This window comes from Physeter macrocephalus, chromosome 21, assembly GCF_002837175.3.
Source record: "Physeter macrocephalus isolate SW-GA chromosome 21, ASM283717v5, whole genome shotgun sequence".
Taxonomy (NCBI): domain Eukaryota; kingdom Metazoa; phylum Chordata; class Mammalia; order Artiodactyla; family Physeteridae; genus Physeter; species Physeter macrocephalus.
Window position 1 is genome coordinate 77,173,112 of NC_041234.1, and position 27,715 is coordinate 77,200,826.

Below are 27,715 nucleotides of genomic sequence, written 5' to 3' on the forward strand. Positions count from 1 at the left end.
GATAGAGTTAGTTGTTCCCCACTCTGTGCTCCCCTAGCCTTCTGGTCAAACCTCGATTATAGCATTTGCCACATAAGTGTTTTATTATCATTATCAGCTTATATGACTGCCCCCCTCCATCTCCCACACCCCATCCCCAGGCAGCAAAATCTCAGCATATCATCTTTGTGTCTCTAGCACAAAGCACAATAGAGAAACAATAAATACTTCCTTGATCAATAATTAAATCAAAATTTTATGGTACATGATAGCCTGGGAAAAACTATTGGATAGGTCAGTAAGCTTTGAATACTTATTTACATAATTGGTCAAGGCACCTTTAGGGAAGTGGTGGATTTGCAGTCCTTTTCTAGATCTTTTTGTTTGTTTTTGTTTTGCGGTACGCGGGCCTCTCACTGTTATGGCCTCTCCCATTGCGGAGCACAGGCTCCGGACGCGCAGACTCAGCGGCCATGGCTCACGGGCCTAGCCGCTCCGCGGCATGTGGGATCTTCCCGGACCGGGGCACGAACCCGTGTCCCCTGCATCGGCAGGCGGACTCTCAACCACTGCGCCACCAGGGAAGCCGCTTTTCTAGATCTTGACTCTAAATTTCTCCTTGTTACTCTTCCAGGTGCTTATGCTCAACAGTTGGTGCACTGCTTATCCTCACCCCCCCATGAGCCTCAGTTCTGATGCAACCTATGGTCATGCAGGGATGCCCTTACACCCTCCCACGATGTCATGAGTGGTGGGCAGCTGACCACTTCCATCACAGCAGCAGCCTCCGAAGCACCTGCCCCCAGCCTCAGGTAAGAGGCCGAGAGCAAAAGAAAGACCTGTGGAGACAGGGTGGACACAGGATGTGTGTGTGATCTTGTGGGTATCCATGCTTCCTAAGGCTCAGGGATACTGTCCATATACATGAAACCTCTTGGACAGCACGGGGCCTCCTTTGGCCCATCCTTGTCACTCATGAGGACTTTTATGGGGGTGCATGGGGCAAAGGAAGTGTGTTGAGCTGGACAAGCCAAAGGGCCCACAATGGCTGAGGGGGCTGGTTTTATGTTTACCTCCCAAGGGAGGTCCCAGAAAAGCATGATCCTTCAGGGTATAGCCAAGGACAAGACAGGACCTTCCTTTGTCTTGACCTCTCTGTGGCTTACCTCATATTCCACACCTGCAGAATATTCCCTCTCCTTCCACTGGCTCTTCTTCTCAAGTCCCTAGTCTTACTCGCAGTGGGTTAAGCCCACTAAGGCTCCCCTGCATTTCATACTGGCCTCTTCTGTCTCTCTCCTCCTGTAGAAGTGGAGTGGTGGTGCTGCGTGTGACCACCTGCATATGTTCTAGGTGGTCAGAGTATGTGTGAGAGGCAGTAATCCCAAGAGGGCAGCCACCCTTTCCTGACAATGAGGGAGGTCCAAGGGAAAGCTGACTAGACAACGGAGAAGTATCAGCATACTTTGGCTTGCCCTACAATGCTTTGGGGTCCAGAGGCCACGGGAGTGTGTGAAAGTACTGTTTCTTAGACAGATGGGCTGCGGCGCTGAGTCACTATTCAGCTGCAAGCAGCAGCTGAATATACAGGGAGGAGGAAGAGAGCGACACGGATGGACAGGTGGCATGGATGGAGAATGTAGGTGCTGGGGAGCCCATTTGGGGGAGAATAATGAGGGAAAATCAAGGTCCAGAGAGGCATAAGACCCAGGTCCTCCCAAGCTGTTTGCACATGTCTAGCCAGAGAGAATTTGCTGCTTGTAACATATTCTCAAAGTCAGTGTCAACTGAGAGTCCCCCTGTGCACCTACCCCTTCCCCAGACTGGGACTTTCAGAGGGTTGAGGGATTGAGAAGCATGGGTCCTTCCATAAGGCTTGCCCTGCTCATTGCCCACCCCCTCCAAACTTCTCCACCTGGCAACGGGACCTGAGGGCTTCATTTTGTGACAGAGAATGGTGAGACCAAGCCCTCTCCTCGGTCACTGTCTAGTTTCTTCTCTTCCTTTTCTATGGCTCTGATTTTGTCTTAAAGTTTCAAGAGATAAGGAGAGAGCCCTATGGGGAGTGGGGAGTGAGAAGCAAACATCTTGGCCACAAAAGCCAGAAGTAGAAGGCTATTGATAGGGAAAGAAAACTATGATTATTCATTATTTGCCTATTGTGTGCCTGGCTCTGCCCCAGGGGACTTGTGATTATTAGGGGGAACTCGGAGGGGAGAACAGGGTGATGGAGCATAGTAAAGGAGCCAGATGCGGACATAGGAAACTGAGAAGAAGGCTGGAGGGAATGAAAGGCTAACATGGGTGGAGCCCAGCTCATCGTGGGCGCTTCCATCAGAACCAGACAACTAGGTTGTGGCTGGATCACAAGAGGACATTTCTAACTCTGGGGCATTCCCAGTCTGGGGGACTCTGTGAGACTGGCATGGGACCAATTATCCCAGCATAAGCCAAGCTGCGACCCAGAACTAGAGCCACTCCCTGCTCTTGGCCTGCTGTCCCCTGCCATCCCCCATCCACACCGCAAGGCTCTACCCTGTAGCCCCAGAAAGGGTCAGGCAGCTGCTCTAACTATTCCTGTAGGTGGGCCTCAGCATGGAAACAATGTGGAACTGTGGAAAGCCCAGAAGACTCTGTGGGAGATAAATGAGGATTGGAACAGAACCCTTTTTGGTCAAAATGAAGTGTTTTGCCTCAGTGCTGAGGGGTGGGGGCCCAGCTTGGGAATGTTAACCTTTCTGCAGCCAAGTCTGCTGGCAAAGGAGAAGAGTGGCCACCTCCAGAAGGGGCCCTGCCCCTCAGGCCAGGGACCTAGGACAGTACAGGCAGGGCACAGGAGCCTCCCTGGCACTGGATCCCTGCATGGAGTTTCTGGGTTCCCTCATGCCCTCTCCCCACCCTGCAAAAGTCCAGGGGGCGATGCCCATTGACCATCCATCTCCCCCTGGCCTTAGAGTGCAGGGGGAGGTCTGTGGGGACAAGACTCTCCCTCTTCTCTCATTTTCACTGTGGGCTTGGGTCAGTCTTCTGCTGTCCACCTTCCCAACCACAGCTCTGTCCCCAGGTGTGCCACACACATCTCTCACTGCCTCTGAGGACGCTTACTTAGTCAAGGACAAGGCTTATCACCAAGCTCATCGTCCTTCCAGACCTTGGGGAAATTGCTTACCAGAGGTTTGTCACCAAAGCAGTCTGATCCTTTCCTTCACCTCAGGGGGTGGGGGTGGAGGCAGAGTGAGTCCTTTGTGTCTTCCAGGGAAAGGGAACATAAATCAACAGAAGCTCCCCTCTTCGTGCCCCTCCTCAGCACCATGGAATGCTCAGTCCCACTCTCACCATCCTTGCCAGTCTGGGAGGGCCCTCCTGGCCCCGGTGTGGCGGGCCCAGTTGGGAGTGAGCCGGAATTCCCCAGGGACAAAGCCCTGATTCACCGTCTGGAGTCCTGACATAGCCGCCCCCTCTGGATTCCTGGGGGGTCAGTAAACAAACAGGGTGACAGATCCCGCCTCCTGGCCTGGCTCAGCTTTGCCCACCCTCCCTGAGGGAGCCTGCTCAGAGCCTGTCGGGACTCTGCTTTTAGCTCACCAGGCACTGGGTCCAGATTTGTGTGGAGGGATCATCATGGAGCTGTCCAATCCTGCAACTGGGTCCCCAGGCGGCACAGGTAGGGTCCGCTCCCGGGGACGCGAGGCAACTGAACTCAGAGCTTTGCCCCAGAGCCTGGCTGCTCTCCCGCTTCTCCTTCTGTGTGTGGCTGCGAGCTGTGGGTTCTTGTTAAAATCTTGAATATTTTTTATTCTATAGATTGGGCATCATTAATTTTATCAACAGATATTTATTAAGCACCTACTATGTGTTAAGCACTTCGAGCTGTGGTTTGAATGGGATGATTGGTTTCCCAACTTCCCGAGAGTCTTGTGTGGGGAGGAGGTATGGTTTGGGGCCAAGGGGAGACAAGAGGAGGTTCAGCCACCAGGACCGTGTGCTTTCCACAGAAGGTGAGGAGGTAGACAGGCAGGCAGGCAGGTGGGTTTCCCGAGGCTGATATTTCCTCTCCACACTCCCCTGCTCTCCACCCCCTTCTGCCCCTGGCTGCGCAGGTCTGGCACTGCGTTGAAGGTAGCTAACTCCTGAAGGGCTACTGGGCACAACCCACACTCCCCCAAACCCTACAATACCCTACAGGGTGAGCAAGTGACGGGCTCGGAACTTGACGGCCCAAGGTGAGACTTTGGCAGGCTCCACGGCTGGTCCTCTTAGCTGTCGACTCTGGTCAGAGTCATTTGGAGATAAGGACCCAAAATGCTGCTTTAGCCCTTTCTCAACCCATGGAAGATGAACAGTGCTCTTTAGGACTCTTTCCAGCCTTCCTGACTGTGGCGGGAAATGCGAGTGGGGAAGAGGAGGAGGGGGCACCAAAGGCCTAGATTCACTTGGAAGTAGGACATCTACTACTGATGGCTCTCTCTGGCTGCTCTCTCTCTTTCTCTCTCTCTGGAACTTTGTGGGACAGCCCTTCAGCTTTCTTTTCTAGAAGTTTGGCTAAACTGTGGGACACTGAAGTAAGAGCTGCAGCTCACCTTGAATGCCATGGTTTCCTGTGTTTGGGCAATTCTGAGCAGCTCTTGCCTAACACAAATACTTCCAGGGTCCCATCTGGGCAGTAGTCCTGGCAAAATTTGCAATAATAAGAGTGATAATGATAGGAGTCAGCAGTTAAAAGTGACCAACCTGTACCAAGAGAGGACCTTGCCATGAACAGAGCCACGGAGTCATCATTTCTCTTACCCCCCCACCCCTGAACACACCCCAGAACCAGAACTTCTCTCCCTCTGTTCACACTTGTCCCATGCTTGGCTTGGTGCAGACCAGCGTGTGGCACACTCCAGGGATCACAGAGGTGTCTGTATTTCTGTCCAGGTTAGAGCTGCTGCCACCACCCCTGCGCCTCCTCACAATGGTGCTGGGGTGCCCTACCTAAGCCCAAAGCTATTCAACGGGTCTGTTGGTGCCGCTGGACCCCTGGAACCACCAGCCATGAATCTGTGTTGGAATGAAATAAAAAAGAAGTCGCACAGCCTCCGGTAAGGCCTGGCCCCTCGAAACAGGGGCTTTAGGGAGTTGTCTGGGATGGTGTTGGGCTCCTCTTGCTGCTGTAGCTCATCATCCTCTTCTCAGCCTTCTCATCAGCCTCACCCTCTGTTTCTCCTCCTTTTCCTTCTCTGGCACTGGGGGAAGAACACTGGGTCAGAAGTCAGGAGACTTGGATTTGAACCTCCATCTTGAATAGTTGTGTCACCTTGCATAATTGGTTTGAGTAATCTCTGAATTTTAGTTTCCACTTGTTTGGATTTTTTTAAGGAAAAAAAATGAGTAGAAGAATAATAGATGTCCTAACTATCTCCCAGTGTTGTTGTGAGGACTCAAATAAGATATGAAAATGCTTTCTGAACTTAAAAGTGCTGATGTATAAATGGAGGATATGATTACTGCCTCCCCCTCTTCCTCTCATAACTGCCCTCCATCTTGGTAGATCTCATCTACTCTCTTTCCCATCTTTTTATCCCTCTATTCCTGTCTATTGCTTATCACCCACCCATGCCTCCCCAAACTAATGGCGAATCAGTAAGAGCCTGAAGGCAATTTCTGTATCAGTTGTTCCTCTCTCCTCTACCCTTCTCTAGAACCCCTGCTGCCCCCACCCCCCCCCACACTTTTCCTCTCTACTCCCTATCATCAAAGACCAAGCTCCTGGCTTCTGGTGGGTTCTGGCGGGGATGAAGAGTGTGGAGAAGTTGAAAGAATGCAGGCTCTGGAATCAGACAAACCTGAGTTCAAATCATCACTGTACCAGTGACTTAACTGTGTGACCTTGGACAAATTACTTAACCTCTCTGGGTAATAGCAGTGCCTACCTCACGAGGTTGCTCTGAGAATTAGTGGAAGCAAAAATGTAGGTAAAAGGCTTGGCACAGGTAGTAGGGACGCAATGACTAGTTAGCAATGTCCGCTGAGGGGAATGGGCTCGATGGATGCACACAGCCTGGGCTGGCCTCTGGCTTCCTACCACTTGGACCTCAGCTCATGGCCCATTTGCTTGGGGAAGGCAAGCAGAGGTGATTATGTGGTACCCATTTTCCTCCTTCCATATGTCAAACTTCTAGCCTATGTTGTCCTCGTCCTTTGGGACCCCTGGGCTGCTTGTATTTGTATGCAGCCTCTCACACGTGCGTGCCCAAACTCAGCCACCTGACGCGCCCTTTCCACCTACTGCATCCACTTCTACTCAGAAGGCAGCCTCCAAGAAGCCTCTGAGGATGAGCAGCTTGGCATGACTTGAGGTCCTCTAGGACAAGAGGGCAACCAGACAGCTGTCACCTCTAATGGCCTTGCTCAGTTCGCTACCCTTCCCAGCATGATGCTGGACACTCAACTGAATTAACTGACGTCTGCCAAGTGTTTTGGTACCGTACTCCCTCTGGAGGTGCCTTGGGAGCCTTTGTGGGTGGGTCAGAGGGAGGGCTCTGGGCCTCCTCCCACTTCGACCAGAGCAGCACCTCTTTCATCTGTTTATATATTAAGGTTCCACATATGTATTTGTTGGGGGAAAATGTTTTGCAACTTAACAAGAGGATTGAAAATCACTGGTCTTACCATTGTGTGCAGCGCCCGCCTAGAGGCCTTCTCAGATCACAGTGGAAAGCTTCAGCTCCCTCTCCAAGAGATTATTGACTGGCTCAGCCAAAAGGATGAGGAATTGTCAGCTCAGCTGCCCCTACAAGGGGATGTGGCCCTGGTGCAACAGGAGAAGGAGACGCACGCGGTAGGTTAGAGTTACAGAGGCCGTGGTGTGTAGCCTCTCCATCGGGAAGGAATCTCTTTTGCAACGCCCTGACTGATGGATGCCCAGTCTCTGCTTAGATGCTTAAAGTCACAGGAAGCTGTGTACAGTCCTACTGGTCTGTGCATAGTACTCCAGAGAATAAGTCAAATCTTTCCCCTCTATTCTTCCCATCAAATATTGACCTCCCTTAAAATTCTGCCCTGATTTGTAATGGGGACATGGGAAAATGAACATAATATAATATTAAGTGAAAAAACACAGTATAAAAAGTATATACAGGTGGATCTCAACTGTATAAAAATCGATATAGATATGTATGTATGTATACACATGTATACAAACAGAAGAAGGAACTGTATCAAAATCTTCACAATGGTTAAATCCAAGTGATGAAATCAGAGTTCTTTTAAATTTTCTTCTTCATACTTTTCTGAGATTTCTAAGATTTCTGTGACATATATTACCTCTATAATCAGAAAATAACAACATGCTTCTTAAAATGAATCCAGAATGCACCAGAAGGAATGATAATTATGTGATGTGACAGAGGTGTTAGCTAATGGTAATCATATTACATAAATGTTTGAAATCAGTATATTGTGCACCTTAAACTTATGCAATGTTATATATCATTTATATCTCAATTTAAAAGATGAATACAGAACGGAATACCAAACAACAAGAAAATAAACTATAAATGTGTGCCACAGCGTGGATGCATCTTAAAGACAATATGCTGAGTGAAAAAAGAGCCAAATACAAACAAGAGCACACACTGTATGATTCCATTTATATAAAGTTCAAAAATGGGCAAAATTAATCGGTGGTGCTACAAGTCAGGATAGTGGTTACCTTGGGGGAGGAGGGAATGGGAGAGTGACCAGAAGGGTTCATGAGGGAGCCTTCCAGGATGCTGGTGGAGTTCTGTTTCTTTATCTCAGTACTGGTTACAGAGATTGAATCACTTTATGGAAATTCATTGAGCTGTACACTTTTGATTTGTATACTCTTATTAGTGTATATTTCAACAAAAAAACTAATTAAAATTGTAATATAAATCTTGCCCATCCTGGCTTTGATTTCTCTAAACCCCTCACAGAGGACTTTCTGAGTCTTCCAGAGAACAAAGTTTCCCAGAACCAAATCCCCACATTTCACTCTACCCTGTGGCATAGACAGACCCATTTCAGAGTAAATAGACCTTCCAGTGTCAGAGTTATTCTTCTGCCTAAGGAGAAGACTGCTCCTCTTTAGTCTGAGTAGCTCAAAGATACAGGATAACACCAAAGGATCAAGCTGCACTGAGGAGAAGGATGATTGTCGATTGCAGGATGGATTTCAAAGCAATTGAAAGACTTTCCTTCCTCATTGACCATGTTGCTAACTTCACAGGCCTTTATGGAAGATGTCAAGTCTCGGGGCCCCTATATCTACTCTGTGTTGGAGTCAGCTCAGGCCTTCCTGTCCCAGCACCCATTTGATGAATTAGAGGAGCCTCGCTCTGAGAGCAAAGGTGGGTGATCTTCCTCTCTTTCATCTTCTTCTTGAGCTGTGAACCATTAAACACCTTCCTACCCTCCCCAAACTCATTTTCTCAACTGTTACCTAGGAGGATAATTTTCTCCTGGGAGTCCAAAGTTGGGAAGAAGCCAGATTCACACTATAAGAAAAAGCAAAGAGAACAGAACCCGGAGCAGGGGAGATGAGTGTGTGGCCTAAAGCTGTATGTGGCTCTCTGGAGCATCATGTGTGGCCATTTAATAAGGCATGAAAAAGAAAAAAAAAAAGACTCAAATGCATTAAACTAACTCAGTAAGTAAAAGTAGTAGTATGTCCTTTAAAAGCATACTGCTTTATTACAGCATAGAGAGGCATGTGGCACTGCTATAATCAACCAGAAAATAAAAAAAACCTTTCAAAAAAATCTAAAAGGTTTGGTGATTGCATTTGAAAAGAAAACTGATTGTGGCTCTTTAATTTTGACCCTGGTGAGTTCTGGCCCTCTTTCATCAATAGAGCTGGTCACTGTAGGTCTAGGTTTAAATAAGGCAGCAGGGTGGGATCCGTGGTGCTCAGGTCTGGGTGGTGGCCCAGCACGTCCTCTTCTCCAGAAAGAGGCTTCAACCCTCTGAGATTGGTTATTTTTGGCCTTTGTTGCTGCGTGCAGACTTTCTCTAGCTGCGGCGAGCAGGGGCTACTCTTCGTTGCGGTGCACGGGCTCTAGGCACGTGGGCTTCAGTAGTGTCGCACGGGCTCTAGAGTGCAGGCTCAGTAGTTGTGGCACACGGGCTTAGTTGCTCCGTGGCATGTGGGATCTTCCTGCACCAGGGATCAAACCCATGTCCCCTGCATTGGCAGGCGGATTCTTAACCACTGTGTCACCAAGGAAGTCCCTCTGTATTATTTCTTATAATTGCATGTGAATCTACAACAAACTCAAAATAAAAATTTTAATTTTTTAAAAAGCTGAATCTTCAAAGGAGCTCAACTGTGAAAAAAATGTATTTGTGTGTATGAATATATATACACACGTACATGCACACACACACACACACACACACACACACATTTTACAAAGGGCTATCTGTCTCTGTCTTTCCATGGGCTATCCTTGCCTGGCTGGCCTGACCTGACTTCGTGCCTGCCCTTGCAGATACCTCTCCTAGACAGCGGATCCAGAATCTTAGCCGCTTTGTGTGGAAGCAGGCAACGGTGGCCAGTGAACTATGGGAGAAGCTGACAGCCCGCTGCGTGGACCAGCACCGCCACATTGAGCGCACTCTGGAGCAGCTGTTGGAGATCCAAGGGGCAATGGAGGAATTAAGCGCGACTCTGACTCAGGCCGAGGGAGTCCGAGCCACTTGGGAGCCCATTGGGGATCTCTTCATTGATTCACTTCCTGAGCACATCCAGGCTCTTAAGGTATGCAGGCCCCCTCCCCTGGCTACAGTCCACCCCGGGACCAGACGTTCCTCCCAGACCCTGACAGTGTTCTTGCTGCTGAGGCTCCATTGTTGCCCTGGACTTAATAGAGTCTCTCCCAGTTTCTGTGCTAGATTTAGGGTCTGGTTTAGCTGAGGTCTCCTCTGTCCTTCTACTGTCTTCTCTTTCCCTGGTGTCTCCTGAGAGTAGAAAAGGAAGAGGATAAGGACAATGCCCCCCACACACACACACCTTAGTCTGGTTGCCCTAATAGGCAAGCACGGAGGTTGCGCTATTAAAACAAAATGACTAATGGTTCCTCTTTCCTATTTCCTACCTACTGTGGCATTGGGTTTTGGTTCTATAGCTATTCAAAGAAGAATTCTTCCCCGTGAAAGATGGAGTGAAGTTGGTGAATGATCTGGCCCATCAACTTGCCATTTCTGATGTGCACTTGTCAATGGAGAACTCCCGGGCCCTGGAGCAGATCAACATTCGGTGGAAACAGCTACAGGTAAAAGAGAAGCATGGAGTGAGGCATGAGGAAAAGGCTTGGTACAACTAGGCTTGGGGGGGAACTTACCCAGGCCCAAAGGAAATGAAGGGGCATTGAAATGGGATCTATGTGGGAAAAGCGTTGTAGAGAATTTGGGGCCAGGAAACAGGCTTCTCAACCTCTAAACTGCAGGGAGTGATTAAAATGGTCTGAGAGGGGCCTGTCCGCCCCTCAGGGTAGACAGGGGCAGATGAAGGGTGACTGTGGCCTGGAATTAGGGATGCTATTCTCTGACCCCTGGGAGTGCCGTGGGAAGGCTAGGATTTGGGTGAATGGTGGGAGGATCTGGAACTGGAGAAGAGGCAGCCTCTGAGGGATTTCACAAAGATTGCCAGAGGCACGTGGAAATCCTACCCTGGATATCTGAAATGAGTCCACTGACTTCTTGCATCTTCTTTCCATAGGTATCAGTTGGTGAGAGACTTAAGCAGCTCCAGGATGCCCACCGGGACTTTGGGCCTGGGTCACAGCACTTCCTCTCCTGTATGTGAGACAAACTGGGCTTCACTTGGTAGAAACTCAGCCACCTTCCAAGAGGGTCTACTCTTGTCCCTTGGGGGCCTGGTGGGAGCGCAGTGTACCTTGGCATCGAAGAAGCAGTAGGATAAAACAGTGTAGTGTATTGGTTAAAAGGACAGTCTCTTGAGTCAGAGACCTGGATCTGAGTCACAGCTGCTCGACTTTATATCTGTGCAAGCTTGAAAAAAAATAGCTTAACCTTTTTGAACCTCAATTTTCCCATATGTAAAAAGAGGGAAAATATTACATAGCTGGTAGAGTTATGGGAATTAAATGACTTCATTGTTCCAACAATATTTCTTGATGGCCTACTGTGGGCCAGGTACTGTTCTAGGTACTGGGGCTACATCAGTGAACAGAACAGACAAAACTCCTTGGACGTGGAGAGCTTACATTCTACAGGAGGAAGCCAGACCATAAACAAATAAGTAAAATATATATAAAGTCAATCAGTGACAAGTGCTATGGAAAAAAAGTAAAGCAGGGAAGACGTGAATTAGGGAGTGCTGGACTTAATGAGGGAGGCAACTGAGTGGAAACCTCAAGGAGGTGAAGGAATGAGCCACGTGGGTAGCTTAGGGAAGAGCAGAGGGGACAACAACTTCCAGGACCTTAAGGCAGGGGTTCCTGAGGAACAGCAAGGAGGCCAGTGTAGAAGTGAGTGACGAGGGGAGAGAGCAAGAGGTCAGAATGGGAGAAGGAGGCCAGAGCACGGAGGGCCTGGAGGGCTATGGTAAGAACTTGGGATTTTTTTTTCTGAATGGAATGGAGCACCATTGCAGGGATTTGAGCAGAGGGATGACATGATCCGACTTATGCTTTAACAGAGTGTTGGGGGGGCAAGAGTGGGAGGAAGGAGACCTATTAGGATGCATATTGCAACAATCTAGATGAGGGATGAAGGTGACCCAGATCAGGGTGGCAGCAGTGGAGACAGTGGGAATGTACAGATATGAAAATTAGATATGCACACAGAGCATTCAGCAGAGTATCTGGCACATAGTAGGAACTTAATCAATGTTAATGGTGATTAGAAGTATTGAATTATAATCACTGGCATGCAGATATACCTGCAGAGTGCTCTTGTACCTAGGGAAACTGCAATGAGGAGGTTGGCCAGGTGACTGAGCCTCTCCTGGAGCATCCGGAAGTTAAAGACACAGAGCGGAGAGAGACATCCTTTTCCAGAGTTCCTCACCAGAGAGGAGTGAGCAGTCCCATTCCCCATTGTCCCACAGGACTGAGAAGCTTGACCTTCTGGGGGAAGGGCTTTGAGCCCCGTAAGGAAGGTAGGGTCCACTTCATATCCACAGCAGCACACCAGCTGCCTTCTGCAGAATGGATAAAATGGCAGACAGCTCAGGGAGAAGATAGGGTGGCCAAGGCCACCTGTTCATGCCCTTGTCATGTCTCTGGCACATGAGGGTATCAGTGACAGCCTCTTCTCCTTCCCTCACCCAAACGTCAGGGAGAGAAGTGTGGTCCTTAAAAGTGTTTACCCCATGCTCAGGGGCTGTTAAGAGCTGGCAATGAGAGTCAGGCATCCCCTTTTGGGCTTGACTACTTCTTTGAGAGGATAGAGCAGGGGAGTAACCAGGGGCCTGAAGAGCATTAGTGGTCAGCTTCTTTCTCTTTCTCTTCTCCCTCACCAGCCTCTGTTCAGGTTCCTTGGGAAAGAGCAATTTCACCCAATAAAGTTCCCTACTATATCAAGTGAGTGACCATCTGAATCGGAAATGGGTCAGTCACCTGCCCACCCCCTCCTTTTCCTGTCTTTTTTGCTATCTATCCCTCTCACCCCTTACCTGTTGGGATTCCTCCATCCACTCCAGTTTGTCCTCCTACTTATCTCAAGAGCTCAAGATTCTACCTGGTAAAGGTGAACCCTTGTGCTTTGGGATCCTCAGGGTTTACCCTCATATCCTGCTGCTCCTCGCATCCAACCTATCGCTGAGGGGTGTGTGCATGTGTGTTTGAGGGATTGGGGGTGGTATAGACCCTGGCACTATTGATGCTTTTGTTTGTAGCCACCAGGCTCAGACCACATGCTGGGACCATCCCAAGATGACTGAGTTATACCAAACCCTAGGTAAGAATTCAAGGTTCCTGTAGAGTGTGGAGATCTATACAGTTGCCTTTGTCCTATAAGAATATAAGGGAGTAGTATTCCATTGTGTGCGTGTGTGTGTGTGTGTGTGTGTGTGTGTGTGTGTGTGTGTATATATATATATAAATATATATGCCATATCCTATTTATTCATTCATCTGTCTACAGGCACTTAGGTTGTTTTCATGTCTTGTCTATTGTAAATAGTGCTGTGATGAACATAGGAGTGCATATATCCTTTTGAATTAGTGTTTTTATATTCTTTGAATAAATACCCAGAAGTGGGATAGCTGGAACACACACACACACACACACACACACACACACACACTCAGCCATATAAAGATGAAATCTTGCCACATGTGACAACACGGATGGACCTTGAGGATATTGTGCTGAATGGCATGAGTAGAAAGACAAATACCATATGATTCCATTTATATGTGGAATATAAAAAGAGACAATCAAAATAAATGAACAAAACAAAAGCAAACACATAAATACCGAGAACAGAGTAGTGGTTACCAGAGAGGAAAGGGTAGGGGGATGTTGAAATGGGTAAAGGGGCTCAACTATATGGTGACAGATGGAAATTAAGTTTTGGTGGTGAGCACTTTGTAGGGTATACAGCAGTAGAAATAAAATGTTGTTCACATGAAAGTTACAAAATGTTATAAACCAATGTTACCTCAATAAAAAATAAATTAAAAAAAAAATAGAAGGGAATCCTATTCAACAAGCAGTTGAGGGTGGAAGTGAGTCCTTGTGCTTTTTCCAGTAGCCTTCTTTCCTTTCCCCTCTGCACCTCCCTCAACTGGAAGCTCTATACTCTCCCTGAACGATTTTATCATCACATTAGGTAATTATGCTTATAGATGTGTACTAGATCTTCTTTGAAAGATACTATCCAGGCTACGAATATGACTCTCATGTGCCTTATCTTTGACTGCCAAGAGAGACTCACTATTATGTTGTAAATTTTACCCATGTTGATGCATGTGACTATAGTTCATTCATTTTCACTGCCGTGGAGTGTTCCATTGTATATACCACAGTTTCCTCAACCATTCTACTGTTGATGGACATTTCAGTCATTTCTAGTTTGGAGCTAACAAGAACTGTGCTGCTTGGTCAAACAAACAAACAAAACGTGAAAATCACTGCTCTAGGATATATAGCTGGCTGGGTCGTAGAATATATGAATGTTCAATTTTACTAGGTAATACCAAGTTGTTTTCCAATGTGATTGTATCAGTTTACAGTTCCACCAGCAATTCTCATTCATCCACATCTTTGCTGACACTTGCTATTGTCAGACTTTTATTTTTTGCCAATCTGGCAGGTGTAACATGGTATCTTGTTGTGGTTTTAATTTGCATTTCCCTGATCTGAGTGGGTCTCTTTCCATTCTCTGCAGCTGATCTGAACAACATTAAGTTCTCAGCTTACCGCACTGCCATGAAGCTACGCAGAGTCCAGAAGGCACTGCGACGTAAGTCTCCCATTACACTTCCCTTATAGCCTTCATCCCACTCCTACCCTTCCTCATCTGTTGACTGTTTCCCACTTTCATCTCACCTGTCCCGTGTTGTTGATTGGCTTTGTGGGGACTCTCCAAAGGCTGGGATGTGCTGGCTGTGGACACCTGATTTTTCCAGGGCCCTTCTATTTTCCCCAACACCCAGACTTATTTCCAAATTAACCCACAGCTATCCTCTTCCTTGTCCCTTCTTCCCTTCCCCAAACGGATAATCAAGCAAGTGTTTTATGGCAAGAAGTATCCAGCAAATGGTTTGGAGCCACTGGAGGCTTGTGTTCTTTCACCATCTTGAGGTTATTGGATGTAGCAGCAGAACTGTTGAAGCGAATGCCAGTGGTTAGGGGACAACATGGCTGCAGATATAATGTGCCTTCTGTCTTTTCTCTGAGACACTGTCCATTCAGTCTTCCTGGACCAGGTTATCTGGCTAGGCTGATTACAGCATTGGAGGTAGTTAAAAAATCCTCCTGAGTTACGCCACATTTACCCAGGCATACCTGAGCCTTCATAACCAGTGTCTAGGTTTTCAGAATGAGGTTCACAGACCAACTTATTGGCAGTTGAAGTGCGTGTAAAGACAAAGAAAGTTAAAAAAATGGTATTCAACCCCTGGGAGTTTACTCAGATCCCACCATCTTCTTGAAACTGATGTCAAGAAACATTTGGGGTTAATTTAGGGGGCCTTCTGCTGCCTTCTCATTACTTGGGTTGAGGGTCTTGGCAAAGGGCAAGCTTGTTTCATACTTACAAATGATTAGTCTGGAGATTGAGTCAGATTTGGTGATACTGGTGTCCGTATCTTCCTGTCTAGTCCCTGGGGTTCTGCTTTTGGCTATACTTTCTCCTTCTCTCCTTTCCTTCCCAGTGGACCTGGTAACTCTAACCACAGCCCTGGATATCTTCAATGAGCATGATCTGCAGGCCAGTGAGCATGTAATGGATGTGGTGGAGGTCATTCACTGCCTGACTGCCTTATATGAACGGCTGGAGGAGGAGAGAGGCATCCTGGTCAACGTGCCACTCTGTGTGGACATGAGCCTCAACTGGCTCCTCAATGTTTTTGATAGGTAAGGGCTTGCAGCCCTGACAGCCTCCATGGTGAAATTCAGTGGGACATCTGGAGTGGGCATGGTGGGAAGGAATTGCTCCCCTGGTGCACTTGGACTCAGCTCAACTTGGGGCATGGCTGGCACAGAGCCCTGCTGGGATCAACCCTGTGAGGGACATGACTGCCAAGATGTTAACCCTTTACAGATATTCATATTCTCAGTCTCTTCTTTTAAACCTAGTGGTCGCAGTGGAAAGATGCGGGCATTGTCCTTTAAGACTGGCATTGCATGCCTGTGTGGCACAGAAGTGAAGGAAAAACTTCAGTGTGAGTACAACTCCAAAGTTTGGAGTAGAGTTGTGTGGAGGGAGAGGTGTGGTGGGAGGAAGAAAAGTCTAAGATAAGCAGAAGATCAGTCTTATGATTCAGCAGAGGGCTACTCAGGCTACCTTGTAATGCTTCCTGGTCCAAGCTATTGCAAAGAATCCACAACAGCCAAAGGCCAAGATGGGTCTAAGGCCTGTTATTATTCCCACTGTTACTCCAAGGGCATTGGTTTCTTCTGACCTGGTGTAATTACTTGATGGGGATCTCAGTTGGGATCCTGGGATACCCAGGACCTGGACTTTCTAGTTCCATTTCCCTTTGGCCTATCAGGCTTAGCCCTCTCCCAATCTGAAGCTCAAACCACGTCACACAAATGTGGAAGAGGACAGTTTTATTGTTTACTAGGCAGGTGTGTGCTGGTTTTTATAAATGGAATGGTTTTTACTATATAATACATCACTGAGAATTGTTCAATTTACCCTGACTGTCAAAAGCTTTGAAAGGCATTTATAGTTTTGGGGGTTTCCTGAGAACCTGCATCATCAACACAGGCATCTGAAATAAAATAAAAAGCTATACGTTAATTAAAAAAACCAAAAAACTACGTCACACATTCTGTTGGAGACTTCCCACGTGATAACGTGGGTGGTGTGCAATAATCCCCATTATCTGGGAGGTGGACAACATGTAGTTCTGTAGGTTTGAACCTCTCTGGTGTACAGTACCTTTGCTTTCCCCTCCATCCTCCATCATTTGTACAGCATTTTGCATTTTTTCTGCAACAGCATCATTAGTGTCAAGTGTTTAATGTGCGTTGACCACTGTGCTGCATGTGGTGAGTATAAGGTCCAGTTAGACATGGTCCCTGCCTCAAGTGGTTTACAGTCCAGAAGAGGATACAGAAGTACACAGAAAGCATTTTTTAGAGTGCTAATTAGAATAATCTGAATGGCAAAGTATATGTGCTATATCAGATCACAGAAGAGTGAGGACAGCCATCTAGGAAAGATTTACAGGGAAGAAGACTTTTCAAAGTACGTTCATAGCTATGATATAACTTATTTCTCCCAATGTTCCTTTGAGACGGGATGGACCGTGATGATTTAGTCTCCGTTTATAAGTAGGAAACTGCAGCATAGAGAGGTTCATGACTTACCCAAGGTTTTACAAGCTAGTCAGTAATTGATCCATAAATAAACCCCAGGCCCTCTGCCTTTTGGTTTTGTTCCTTTTCTGGGCCTTAGGTGAGGTATGAAATGGACAGACAAGAACCTCTGGAGGAGGTTTTCTAAAGTTGGGGTGGGACGGGGGAGTTCCCACAAGGGCAGATATAGACTATGCTCAAATATATATGTACCATAGTCTGTTCCACAATGATTTAGAGTGAATTCTTAGATGATCAAATGTGTTGACTTATCCCCTTTTTTTGGATTATCCATGCCAGTGTTTCTTTTCATTTGTGTGGATAACTGAGAGATTACTGCAGTATCAGACTACATGGGCTACATGAACAGGAGGGGATAGGGCAGATTGACTGCAACTCATATTCAGGCACCCTTGAACCCCACACCCCTTCATCTTGCTTCTTGAGACTTTGTTTTCCCAGCAGTGTCATATCTGTGTCTGGCACCGCTCTCACACACAGCTTGCTCTCTGTCTTCACCCCTCTCTCCCCTTCTCTTTCTGACACCCTCTGTCTTTGTGTCTGACTCACTTTTTTCTCTCTGAACCCAGAGGAATGCTGCTTTTAGAACTCCTGGACTTCTAGAAGGTCAGGGATGGACCTTTAGGTATTCCAGTTTCAAAAGTCATTAGCTAAGTCAATGTGCTCTTTCCCTGTCTCCTTTTTCTGTTCTTTCTCCTCACACCATTCTCTGGCCATTTCTGTATCGGGCTTGGCCATGACTTACGGTGGGGCCAGCAGACCTCTTCAGCCAAGTGGCCAACTCAGGCAGCCAGTGTGACCAACGCCACCTTGGTGTCCTGCTTCATGAGGCCATTCAGGTGCCCCGTCAGCTGGGGGAAGTGGCGGCCTTTGGGGGCAGCAACGTGGAGCCCAGCGTCCGTAGTTGCTTCCGTTTTGTGAGTATGGAACTGGGGAGGGAGGAAAGGAGGAATGATGGGACAGAGGGTGGGAAGAAGGGAGGGAGGACTGAGAGCTGGGCTTTTGATCTGAAGTACTCAGATGCAAGGGAGTTTGTTGGGCTGGAGCAACAGGGCAGAGGGTTCTCTGGGCTTTTAGGGTCAGAGTCCTGAGGGGAGGGCACCAGGTCAACTAGGACAGGGTAGAAGGTGGACACTTCTGGAGAACAGTCTAACCCAGAATCCAACCAGGTCTTGCTGTTTCTCCTCCTCCTCCGAGGGCTGCCATTCTAGGCCCAAGACGCAGGGCCTCAGACATCACTACTGGGCTTCTTGTTTCTCTAGAGCACTGGGAAGCCAGTCATTGAAGTTTCACAGTTCCTGGAATGGGTCAACTTGGAGCCCCAGTCCATGGTGTGGCTGGCTGTTCTGCATCGGGTCACCATTGCTGAACAAGTGAAGCATCAGACCAAGTGCTCTATCTGTAGGCAGTGCCCCATCAAAGGCTTCAGGTAGGGAAAGCAATACCTGCTGGAGTGATACTCATAATAAATAGGCCATGTTACATATAAGTCATATATTGCAAAACAGGGCATTACATAATTATATAATTACAACTAATCTATTGTATGTTGTTCTATACTGTTATAATCCTTTCTACTGCAGAATGTTTAACTTTTAAAAAACTCAAAAATAATGAAAATTTTTTTCTGTTAGTTGTGTTATGAAGTCTTCAGACCTATAGAAATGTATAGAGAAGCAAAAGGGGGTGGGGTGGGAGAACAGCACAGAAAGGGAAGTAATTTGTTCACTGTTTCCCAGGGAGCATTAAGTAGAACCCAGAAGCCCCAGCATCCTGACATATGAGAACACCTACGCACCAAAAGGTGTGCTGGCAAATGTGCTACTCTCTAGAAAGCAAAAGAGAAACGTGATATAGCATTGGCTAATTTCCATGATGTAAATACTCCCACTGTGGCCAGTGTCAGGCTACCCATAGGAGGTCAGGAAGAGACGCACAATTGCACACCATTTATAGTATTTCCACCACCAGGTATAACAGATGTAGACAACCTCGAGAGCATAGATAATAGTGAAGTAGTTAGGAAGTGATGAGTTTGAGTATTTATTACCTTTGTTTTTAATACCATTTGCTTAATTGTGAGTTTATACAATTTAATTTTTAAATAATGGCTATATTTAACAACTGGCTTGGAAAATTCCTGAAATTTTAACAACCAGCTCTCGTGAGGTTGTATGAGCAGGCTCCAGCGCCCCACGGTGGGCACCCACCACCAAGCTGAAGAAACAAACAATATTTTACAATATATTTATATATATTATATATTTATATATCTACAAATTTATATATTATATACATATTTTATATAATATATAAAATATATTTGAAATTTCCTTGATTACATTTCCCTCCTGTCCCCACAAAGTAGCCGCTATCCTGAATTTGGCTTTCATCATAAAACGCTTGTTTTTACCACTTTAAAGCACTAGCACATACTCTCTTTACAACCACCCTGCTTTTTAGAAGCAAATGAGGCACAGAGGTGGAGTTCACACTGCTGGCTAGTGTAGCTCCAGGACAAGATGTCAGATCCTCTGACTGCTCTAAATCTAGACATTTCACCATGCTATGCTATTAGGTCTGGGCAGTCCAATCAGGCTTTGGAATTGGATCTGAAGGGCTAGTCTATATTCAGTCTTAATAGAGTTATTATTATAAATAACTTTGGGGAATAATTTTTAGCCAACTTGCCCACGGCTGATAGAATCAGTTGTCTTCATATTGAAAGTGTGCCTTCTCCAAGGAAGGTCGTCATACCTGTGAAACTGGACCCTTTCAGGCCACCTTTGTTTAGAAGGCTATTTGATATAATGAGCTCTTTACCCCGTCCCACCCTCCCTTTTATTTTTTATTTTTTTCATTGAACTATAGTTGATTTACAATGTTGTGTTAATTTCTGCTGTACAGAAAATTGATTCAGTTATACATATATATATACATTTTTTGTATTCTTTTCCATTATGGTTTATCATAGGATTTGTGGTATGCGGGCGTCCCTCTGCTGCGGCCTCTCCCGTTGCGGAGCACAGGCTCCGGACGCGCAGGCCCAGCGGCCACGGCTCACGGGCCCAGCCGCTCCGCGGCATGTGGGATCCTCCCAGACCGGGGCGCGAACCCGGTTCCCCTGCATCGGCAGGCGGACGCGCAACCACTGCGCCACCAGGGAAGCCCTATCATAGGATTTGAATATAGTTCTCTCTGCTATACAGTAGGACCTTGTTGTTTATCCCACCCTTCCTTTTAAGAAAGATGGTGAGACAGGGCTACTTCCCGAACTTCCTGGGATTCTGAGCATGTGATTTCATGGAGATTTGTGGTCTCTGGAGTAAGACTAGTCGTCTAGTGAGGACTCTATACCACTGCTATGCATAGGAGGTTAAGTGCTCCACGTATAGGAGGTTATGGTTCCATGCCTCACCCCCTTTTAATGTATGTGTATATTTGGATGTTTGGGGGAGGGGGAGGTCACTATAGTGTATCGCATCCTCTTTCCTACCACCTCTCCTTTCCCCAAGGTACCGGAGTCTGAAACAATTTAACGTGGACATCTGCCAGACCTGCTTCCTGACAGGCAGGGCCAGCAAGGGCAACAAGCTTCATTATCCCATCATGGAGTATTACACCCCGGTATGGAGCCTCTGGGCCGGGTGGGAGGGCCAGGCAGCTCTCAGCTTCTGGGTGCTTGATCCATTTTGTGCAGCATTAGCTCACTGTATTCTGCTCTCCGTTGGGGAGCATCCTCCAAACAGGCCTGGTGATTGACCAGTTTGGGGGATCCAGGGCTGTCCTTCTAGCAGAGCTTCTCCCTCACCCTCACCGGGGCGGTAGCTGGCTGGAGCAGCCCAGGACATTCTTGGCCATCTAAAAGGCATTCACTATTCTCCTGCAGAGAGAAGTCTCAGGAAAAAATAGAGACAGCAAGGCAGTTACAGGTGACTAGCCTTCGATTGCTCAATTTAGTTTTTCCTGCTTAGCTTCCTGGATTGTTTCAGTCCCCTGGTCTTCACCTGCTACCTTGTCATTGCTTCCATCCCTTCTAGTCAATACCAAAGTTTGTGCTCAAATTCATTACGCAGTCTCTTGCGTGAAAAGGGGGTATGCTCTTTACCTGGGTCCCCCAAATCAACTGGGCTTTCATTGGAAACTGTGCCCTTCCTAGCCTCCTGACCCCAGCATCCCTGAACTCCAGCCACAGAATTTCTCCTCTGCTATGTTCAGGACTCAGAACTCCAGGCTTAGCTTCCTGAGCTGACTCTGCTTCCTAAACTCCTTTATTTCTCTCTCCCCACACATACTCCCAAAGTCCCAAGCGTATCCCCAGCTCCCACCACTGCTCTCTCCCATCTTACCTCCCCATCTCCATAATCCATCTCCCTGAGCTGTCATCTCTTCTCCAAGTTCTGTGGACACAAAAACATGTGTGACCCAATGGAAGCAGTGACCTTGACCTTTATTTTTCTTTTATTATCATTTTAAAATAAACATTATTAAAGTCATACATGGGACACTGGCTAGAGATGGTAGACTGATAATTGTCTAGCTCCTGCTCATCTTCTACATCCCTAGAATTTATGTAAAAGATATTTAAAAGTTAACAAATATACGATCATTGTAAAAGATTCAAATTATATAGAGGTGTTTAAAGTATAAAACAAAGTCCCCTTTTCTCCTCAGTGCGTTCCCCACCCCTCAAGTCTAACTTCCCTGAGGCAAGCAGTGTTCACAGTTTGGCATGTATCCTTCTAGATCTTTTTCTAGGAGCGAGGTGTGGTAAATATGAACAAGAGTGGACTACCAGTCATGGTCCCTGCTCCAGGGGAGTGGCCACACTTCCCTAGAATAGCCCATTAGGGTGAGTCCCTCTATCTTGTCTCCTCCCAGACCACATCCAGTGAGAACATGAGGGACTTTGCCACTACCTTAAAGAACAAATTCCGCTCAAAGCATTATTTCAGCAAACACCCTCAGCGAGGTTATCTGCCTGTGCAGTCAGTGCTGGAGGCCGACTACAGTGAGACGTGAGTACTGGTAGCTGAACAGGGGCTGCAGGCATCCTCACTGAGCCTAGGGATGTGCTGTGAAGGGGCTGAGTCCCACATGGGCTAGGGCAGTCTTCCAGGGCAAACCCAACTAGTGACAGGGCAGTTCAGCTGGGGCCTGACCAGGAATCTGACCTGAGAAACAGACTAGAATCCAGTCTCTGTATCTTGTTCCCATCAGCCCTTGGGAGCTCCCTAATTTGGTGGTGGTGTTGCAGTGTGTGGAAGGGTGGTGGTGAGGAGACAGGCTGCCCAGCTACCCAGTCTTTGGTCTTCTGAGTCTTTGCTGCTTTCTTCTAGGCCAACTTCTTCCCCGATGTTGCCACACGCTGACACACACTCCCGCATTGAGCACTTTGCCAGCAGGTACCACCAGATTTTGGGGAGGGGAATTGTAAGGAGTCCAAGGGCGAAGGGGTTTTCAGTTGGGGCAAAGAGAATGAAGTCAGGGCCAGGGGGACATGCACAGTGGGCTTTGTAGCAGCCAGCGAGGCCTAACGTTTGGGGTGGGGGAGGGGGAATTGGGACAGCCCACCAAACCTGATTATCCTATTGTGGGATTACAGTCCTTGAGATGAAAGCAGTCTTCACATACAGTTTTCCCTTCTGTTCCTGCTCTTTCTTCCTAGGCTTGCTGAGATGGAAAGTCAAAATTGCTCCTTCTTTAATGACAGCCTGTCCCCAGACGACAGCATGTGAGTTTTCACAGCTGCATATTTTCCAGGAATAGCTCTCCTTTGGGACCTTTCTACCACCACTTGGGGAGGGTATATCTTCAGTGGGAGGTGGGGGTGTGTGTGGATAGGGTCCCTGACACCCTAAGGAAGGAAGTCTGCTTTCTGGGCACAGTATTTAATGAGAGAAGCAGTCTGCTCTCTCTCAACTGAGCAGGGTAATGAAGGATGAACTACCTCCCTGTCATCTGCCAAGGTCCCTTTCTGATGCAAGATCCCATCCTTCTATTCCTAACTCTGAGGGAAGAAGAATATGCCCTCAACTAAAGTTGCAGAAATGAGCCATTATCTTATGCTCAAAATGCCAATGTCCCATCTAGTGCCACATCAACCCTGGGGAGATACCAGGGACTTGACTGAAGTGTGGCCAGAGAGATTCCTTGGTGCTATAGCCCAGAGAAGGGGCCCTTCATCTCTAGGGAGGTCCCCGGCCTCCTCAGAGGACCTAGGAACTGTTGGCTACACGGATAAATCCAGCCCTGGGACTGGGACTCAGGCAGGCCACAATTCCCCTGGGGATGGGAAAGCGAAGGGGAGGTGGGGTGGGGGAACATCACAGAAAGGCAAGTGATTTGCTCATTGTTTCCCAGGTCACTATAAGTAGAACCCAGGAGCCTCGGCATCCTGAAAACACTCTCTCCTACTACCCCCAACAATGAGCCCTGCCACCTTTGAACACATTTTATCCCTCTTAAACCTGAATACATGGCCTTTTCCCTCTCTATGTACCTTAGAGAGGGAATCCTCCAGCATGTGTCTCCTGGGGCTTGAGGTGGGAGCTGAGAACTCACACCCTGAGCTGTTTCTCAGTTCAATGCCTGGGCCCCTCTTTCCTCTCCCCACCCCCACACAGAGATGATGACCAGTACTTGCTGCGGCACTCCAGCCCCATTACAGACCGGGAGCCAGCATTTGGACAGCAGGCTCCGTGCAGCATGGCCACTGAAAGCAAAGGGGAGCTCGAAAAGATCCTGGCCCACTTAGAGGATGAGAACCGGTAGGTGTGGCAATGGCACAGATCTGCGTGGGTTCTAGAGTCAGATGGCTTAATTCAAGTCCTGAATTTCCACATCTTAGCTATGTGGCCTTGAACAAGTTACTTATATTCTGTGATCTTCCATTTCCTCATCTGTAAAATGGGGATGATGATAAGAGTACCTACCTCTTAAGGTCACTTGTGAAGATCAAATGATCAGGCATATAATGTATTAGCCACTGTCTGTCTTATTGGAAGTGTTCAATAAAAGCTAGCTATCCTAATAATTATTTGAATCCTTTTAACTCAACCCAAATATCTCCAAGTACCCAATAGATACAGGCAGAGAGAATGCAAACACAGAGAATACAGAAGAGATGATGCCTCTGCCCTCAAGGAACTTTCAGTTGTTGGAAATGGAAAGAGGTCCTTATCACTTAGTGAAAGTAATAAGAGGAGGATGATACTGCATAGAGCATTTGAGGACTGGAAGAGGGAAGGTGAAGAAGATTATGGGGATGGCATTGATCTCTGTAAAGCCTGGAGGGCAGCAGGAGTCTGAGGAGCATCCAAGACACTTTGGGGGTGTGTAGTAGAATCAATAATAACCCCCAGAGAAGTAATTCTCAAACATTAGTGTGCATACAAGTCACTTGGGAAGCTTGGTGAAATGCAGATTCTGATTTGAAGGTCTGGGGTGGGGCTGTAGTTCCTGCACTTCTAACCAGCTCCTAAAAGATGCCCATGCCTCAGGCCTACAGATTGTATTTGGATTAGCAAGTCCTTAGAACAGGGCCTATCTGCAAAGTATTTGTTCCTGGTTCAAGACAAGATAAACACATAAATAGAGTGTAAACTTTTAGAAATTTTCATAGCAATTTGACATTGCCACAATATCCACGCACATAGTGGGCTTGTCTTCATTGAATTGGGTATAGGCCAGGTTGAGTGTTGTTGAATTTGGGCAGCAAGTCATGTGTGGTGTGAGCTGTGTACTAGCTATGCACATTCAGACCATGTATTGATCGATGATGGATTGAACAATCCCCCTGTTTTTTTGCTATGGATAGTTTGAGAAGCACTGCACTAGAGCAGTGGTGGAGAGGCCCTGGGAAACACTAGGAAGAGAGTGATTCTGTTGCAAAAAAGAAAAAAATAAGTAATGTCCTCCAAAGGAGACCATCTCTTTGGAACCTGTTTCCTTGATGACTCAACATGGGTGTTTAAAGTGGGTCAAAGAGGAGGGGAGTAGAGAGAAGAGGAAAGATGGGTGATCCTTTGTTTATGTTATGTCTTCCCCTGGAATCTAAAAATCTAAAAATGGAGTAGGTGAGTCAGTGGCCCTAATGCCTCATTTATTTGCAGACTGTGTTTCTGCCTGATTTTAAGGTCAGAATTAATCCCCGAAGCAGCACATCAAAGCCCTGAGACATTTGTTATATGAAATGTCAGCTCTCTCTGCTCTGTGGCCTAAGGATGGCAAAGTAAATGACCTATGTGTTGGAGAGGAAGTGGATATGGCCATTCAAGCAAGAGCATGGCTGGGATGGACTTCCCAGGCAGTCCAGTGGTTGGGACTCCACGCTTCCACTGCAGCACTGCAGGGGGCACGGGTTTGATCCCTGGTCGGGGAACTAGGATCCCACATGCTGTGACCAAAAAAAAAAAAAAGCACGGCTTGGAGGCTGGGGTGGGGGTGGGGATGGGAGAGCAAAGGGATTGCTCACAGTGAGGGGACACTGAGCCCTGGACAGTCAATACCATGTGAAGGTCATTGGCCTTGGCTTCTCCATCCTTGGCAGGATTCTCCAGGGGGAGCTGAGGCGCCTGAAGTGGCAGCATGAGGAGGCTGCTGAGGCACCCACCCTGGCTGACGGCTCTGCCGAGGTGGCACAGGACCACCGCAATGAGGAGCTGCTGGCTGAGGCCCGGATCCTTCGGCAGCACAAGAGCCGCCTGGAGACACGCATGCAGATTCTTGAAGACCACAACAAGCAACTTGAGTCCCAGCTGCAGCGCTTAAGGGAGCTGCTCCTGCAAGTGAGTCTGGGGCCAGGGGAAGAATCAGAGCAGCCTCCGAGCACAGACGGGTCGCGGAGAGGTGCTCCTTGCTCCTGAGAGGTGGCTGTTAGAAGACTTTCTGAAGAGAACTGGGCTGGCAATCAGGAAAGCTGGGGGGAGGAATGGGCTGTTATATCACATCGCTTGGCCAATTCTCTTGTACCTAGCTTCCACTCCATCCTTGTGTGTTTACTCTCAAGCCACCGTGGGGCCTAGGGCAGAGGGAGGGCTTTTGAGGGCTCACTTCCCCACAACCCATTTGAATCTGGTATTGAAAGAAAAAAGTTCAAAGAATCATCCAAAACGTTGACTTTGCTACTTTGATGTTTGCTGGAAAGAATTGAGTTTGGATATGCTTGGCAAGAGGAAGATTTTTGCTATGAAGATTTTTGTTACTTTTTGTCCCTTTCCTCTTTGAGAGGTAGTGTATAGCATGTAGTGTGGTTCTGGAGTTAGACAGCCCTGAGTTTGAGTGTAGTGCTGCCGATTAGTGGCCGTGGGATGTTAGGAAAGTTACTTAGCCTCACTAAGCCCCAGTTCCCTCATCTGTAAAACAGGGATAAAAATATACCAACTTCATGGAACTGTGGTGAACGTCAAATGAAATAATGCATTTAAACAATTTGGCATGATGCCAGGACTATAATAAACATTTCATAAATGAATAATTTATGAATAATTATTGTCATTATCCATACCAGGTAATACCACACTGTGCCTCTTCCCCAGATCCTCCAAGGGATGGACTCTAGATGAATTCCTGGAGGTCTTAACATATGATATTATGTCATGAACCAAGGATCAGGTGTGCAACTCTACATTTCCAGAGGGAATTGAATTCTAGATAGCTTAATTATAGCTGAAATGACAGCAAGAGATATTTAGGGGCAATGGCATCCTTAGAAGAACTGGGAGCCTTTGATACATGTTGTTGAAGGAAGAGGGTACTCAGTAATTAAATATTCTAAGAAGTTTCCTGAAAGGGGAAACCACTGTTTGGGGGCACCACCAAAAGCTTCTTAAAGTCCTAGGGCAAAGGGATGGGCATGATGTCTCTAAGGACCTTTCTAAGCTCAGGAGTCTGTCAAAGTAAGGTCAGGAAGGCAAAGCCACTTAAGTCATGCCTTACCTCTTGCTAGCCACATACTGAATCGGATGGCAATGGCTCTGCAGGCTCGTCCCTGGCTTCCTCTCCGCAGCAGTCAGAAGGCAGTCACCCCCAGGAGAAGGGACAGACTACTCCAGACACTCAAGCTGCAGGTGAGTTCCCCCAGCCCCTCCCAACCTCTTCCTCCATGGCTTTGTCTTGCCCCAGGTCTCCTGCCTAAGGTTCTGCTAGGTCTGGGACTGGTTTCTCCTCATGGCTTTGAGCTTAGGGTCAGGGATGATTGGCTTATTGACTGATTCATTCATTTCTTTATTCCACAAATGTATGTTTAGTACCTCATATGTACCTAAGCATCGTGCCGGGAAGATACAAATGCTATAGGTTCACCCTTCAGCCGGCAGCATCCTACCTCGGCCCCTTGGCCTCATAAGGGAATTTCTAGTTCTCTTCCCACATCTTTCTTCTCCAACTCAGATGATGTGGGGTCAAAGAGCCAAGATGTCAGCCTGTGCTTGGAAGACATTATGGAGAAGCTCCGCCATGCCTTCCCCAGTGTGCGAAGTTCTGATGTGACTACCAACACTCTGCTGGCCTCCTGATGGAACCAGATCCCCATCCTATAGTCCACGGTCCTCTCCCAGTTCTGGTCAAAGCCTTCCCTCAGTCTTCACCCAACCTTTCCAGTCCCCACTGGCCCCACATTCCTCAGCCGGAGTTATCTGGGCTCCAGGCAGCAGCAGGGATTCGATGGTATGCGAGGTGGGTGTGTGAGGGCCGGGGGAGGGAGAGG

The 27,715-nt window shown here is 47.4% G+C and overlaps 1 protein-coding gene across 1 annotated transcript; it reads left to right on the forward strand.

The window, feature by feature from the left end:
- The first annotated feature begins 674 nt into the window (after positions 1–674).
- Positions 675–27,715, forward strand: DRP2 (dystrophin related protein 2). Its single transcript, XM_007110890.1, has 22 exons — positions 675–791; positions 4,900–5,063; positions 6,646–6,802; positions 8,216–8,336; positions 9,477–9,745; positions 10,113–10,259; positions 10,706–10,784; positions 12,473–12,533; positions 12,848–12,909; positions 14,345–14,419; positions 15,333–15,534; positions 15,757–15,842; positions 17,767–17,924; positions 18,270–18,436; positions 20,523–20,634; positions 21,889–22,025; positions 22,347–22,412; positions 22,676–22,741; positions 23,634–23,777; positions 25,559–25,796; positions 26,957–27,077; positions 27,400–27,715. The coding sequence occupies exons 1-22, from the start codon at positions 675–677 to the stop codon at positions 27,522–27,524; spliced, it is 2,874 nt and encodes a 957-aa protein (XP_007110952.1). The 3' UTR covers positions 27,525–27,715.

What these genes read in the sequence shown, in the direction of transcription:
- DRP2 (XM_007110890.1), top strand. Translation starts at nt 675, where the DNA reads ATGCAACCTATGGTCATGCAGGGATGCCCTTACACCCTCCCACGATGT. An exon ending in TCCGTAGTTGCTTCCGTTTT is followed by an intron (nt 17,925 to 18,269) that starts GTGAGTATGGAA and finishes TTGTTTCTCTAG; the next exon opens with AGCACTGGGAAGCCAGTCAT. An exon ending in TAAGGGAGCTGCTCCTGCAA is followed by an intron (nt 25,797 to 26,956) that starts GTGAGTCTGGGG and finishes ACCTCTTGCTAG; the next exon opens with CCACATACTGAATCGGATGG.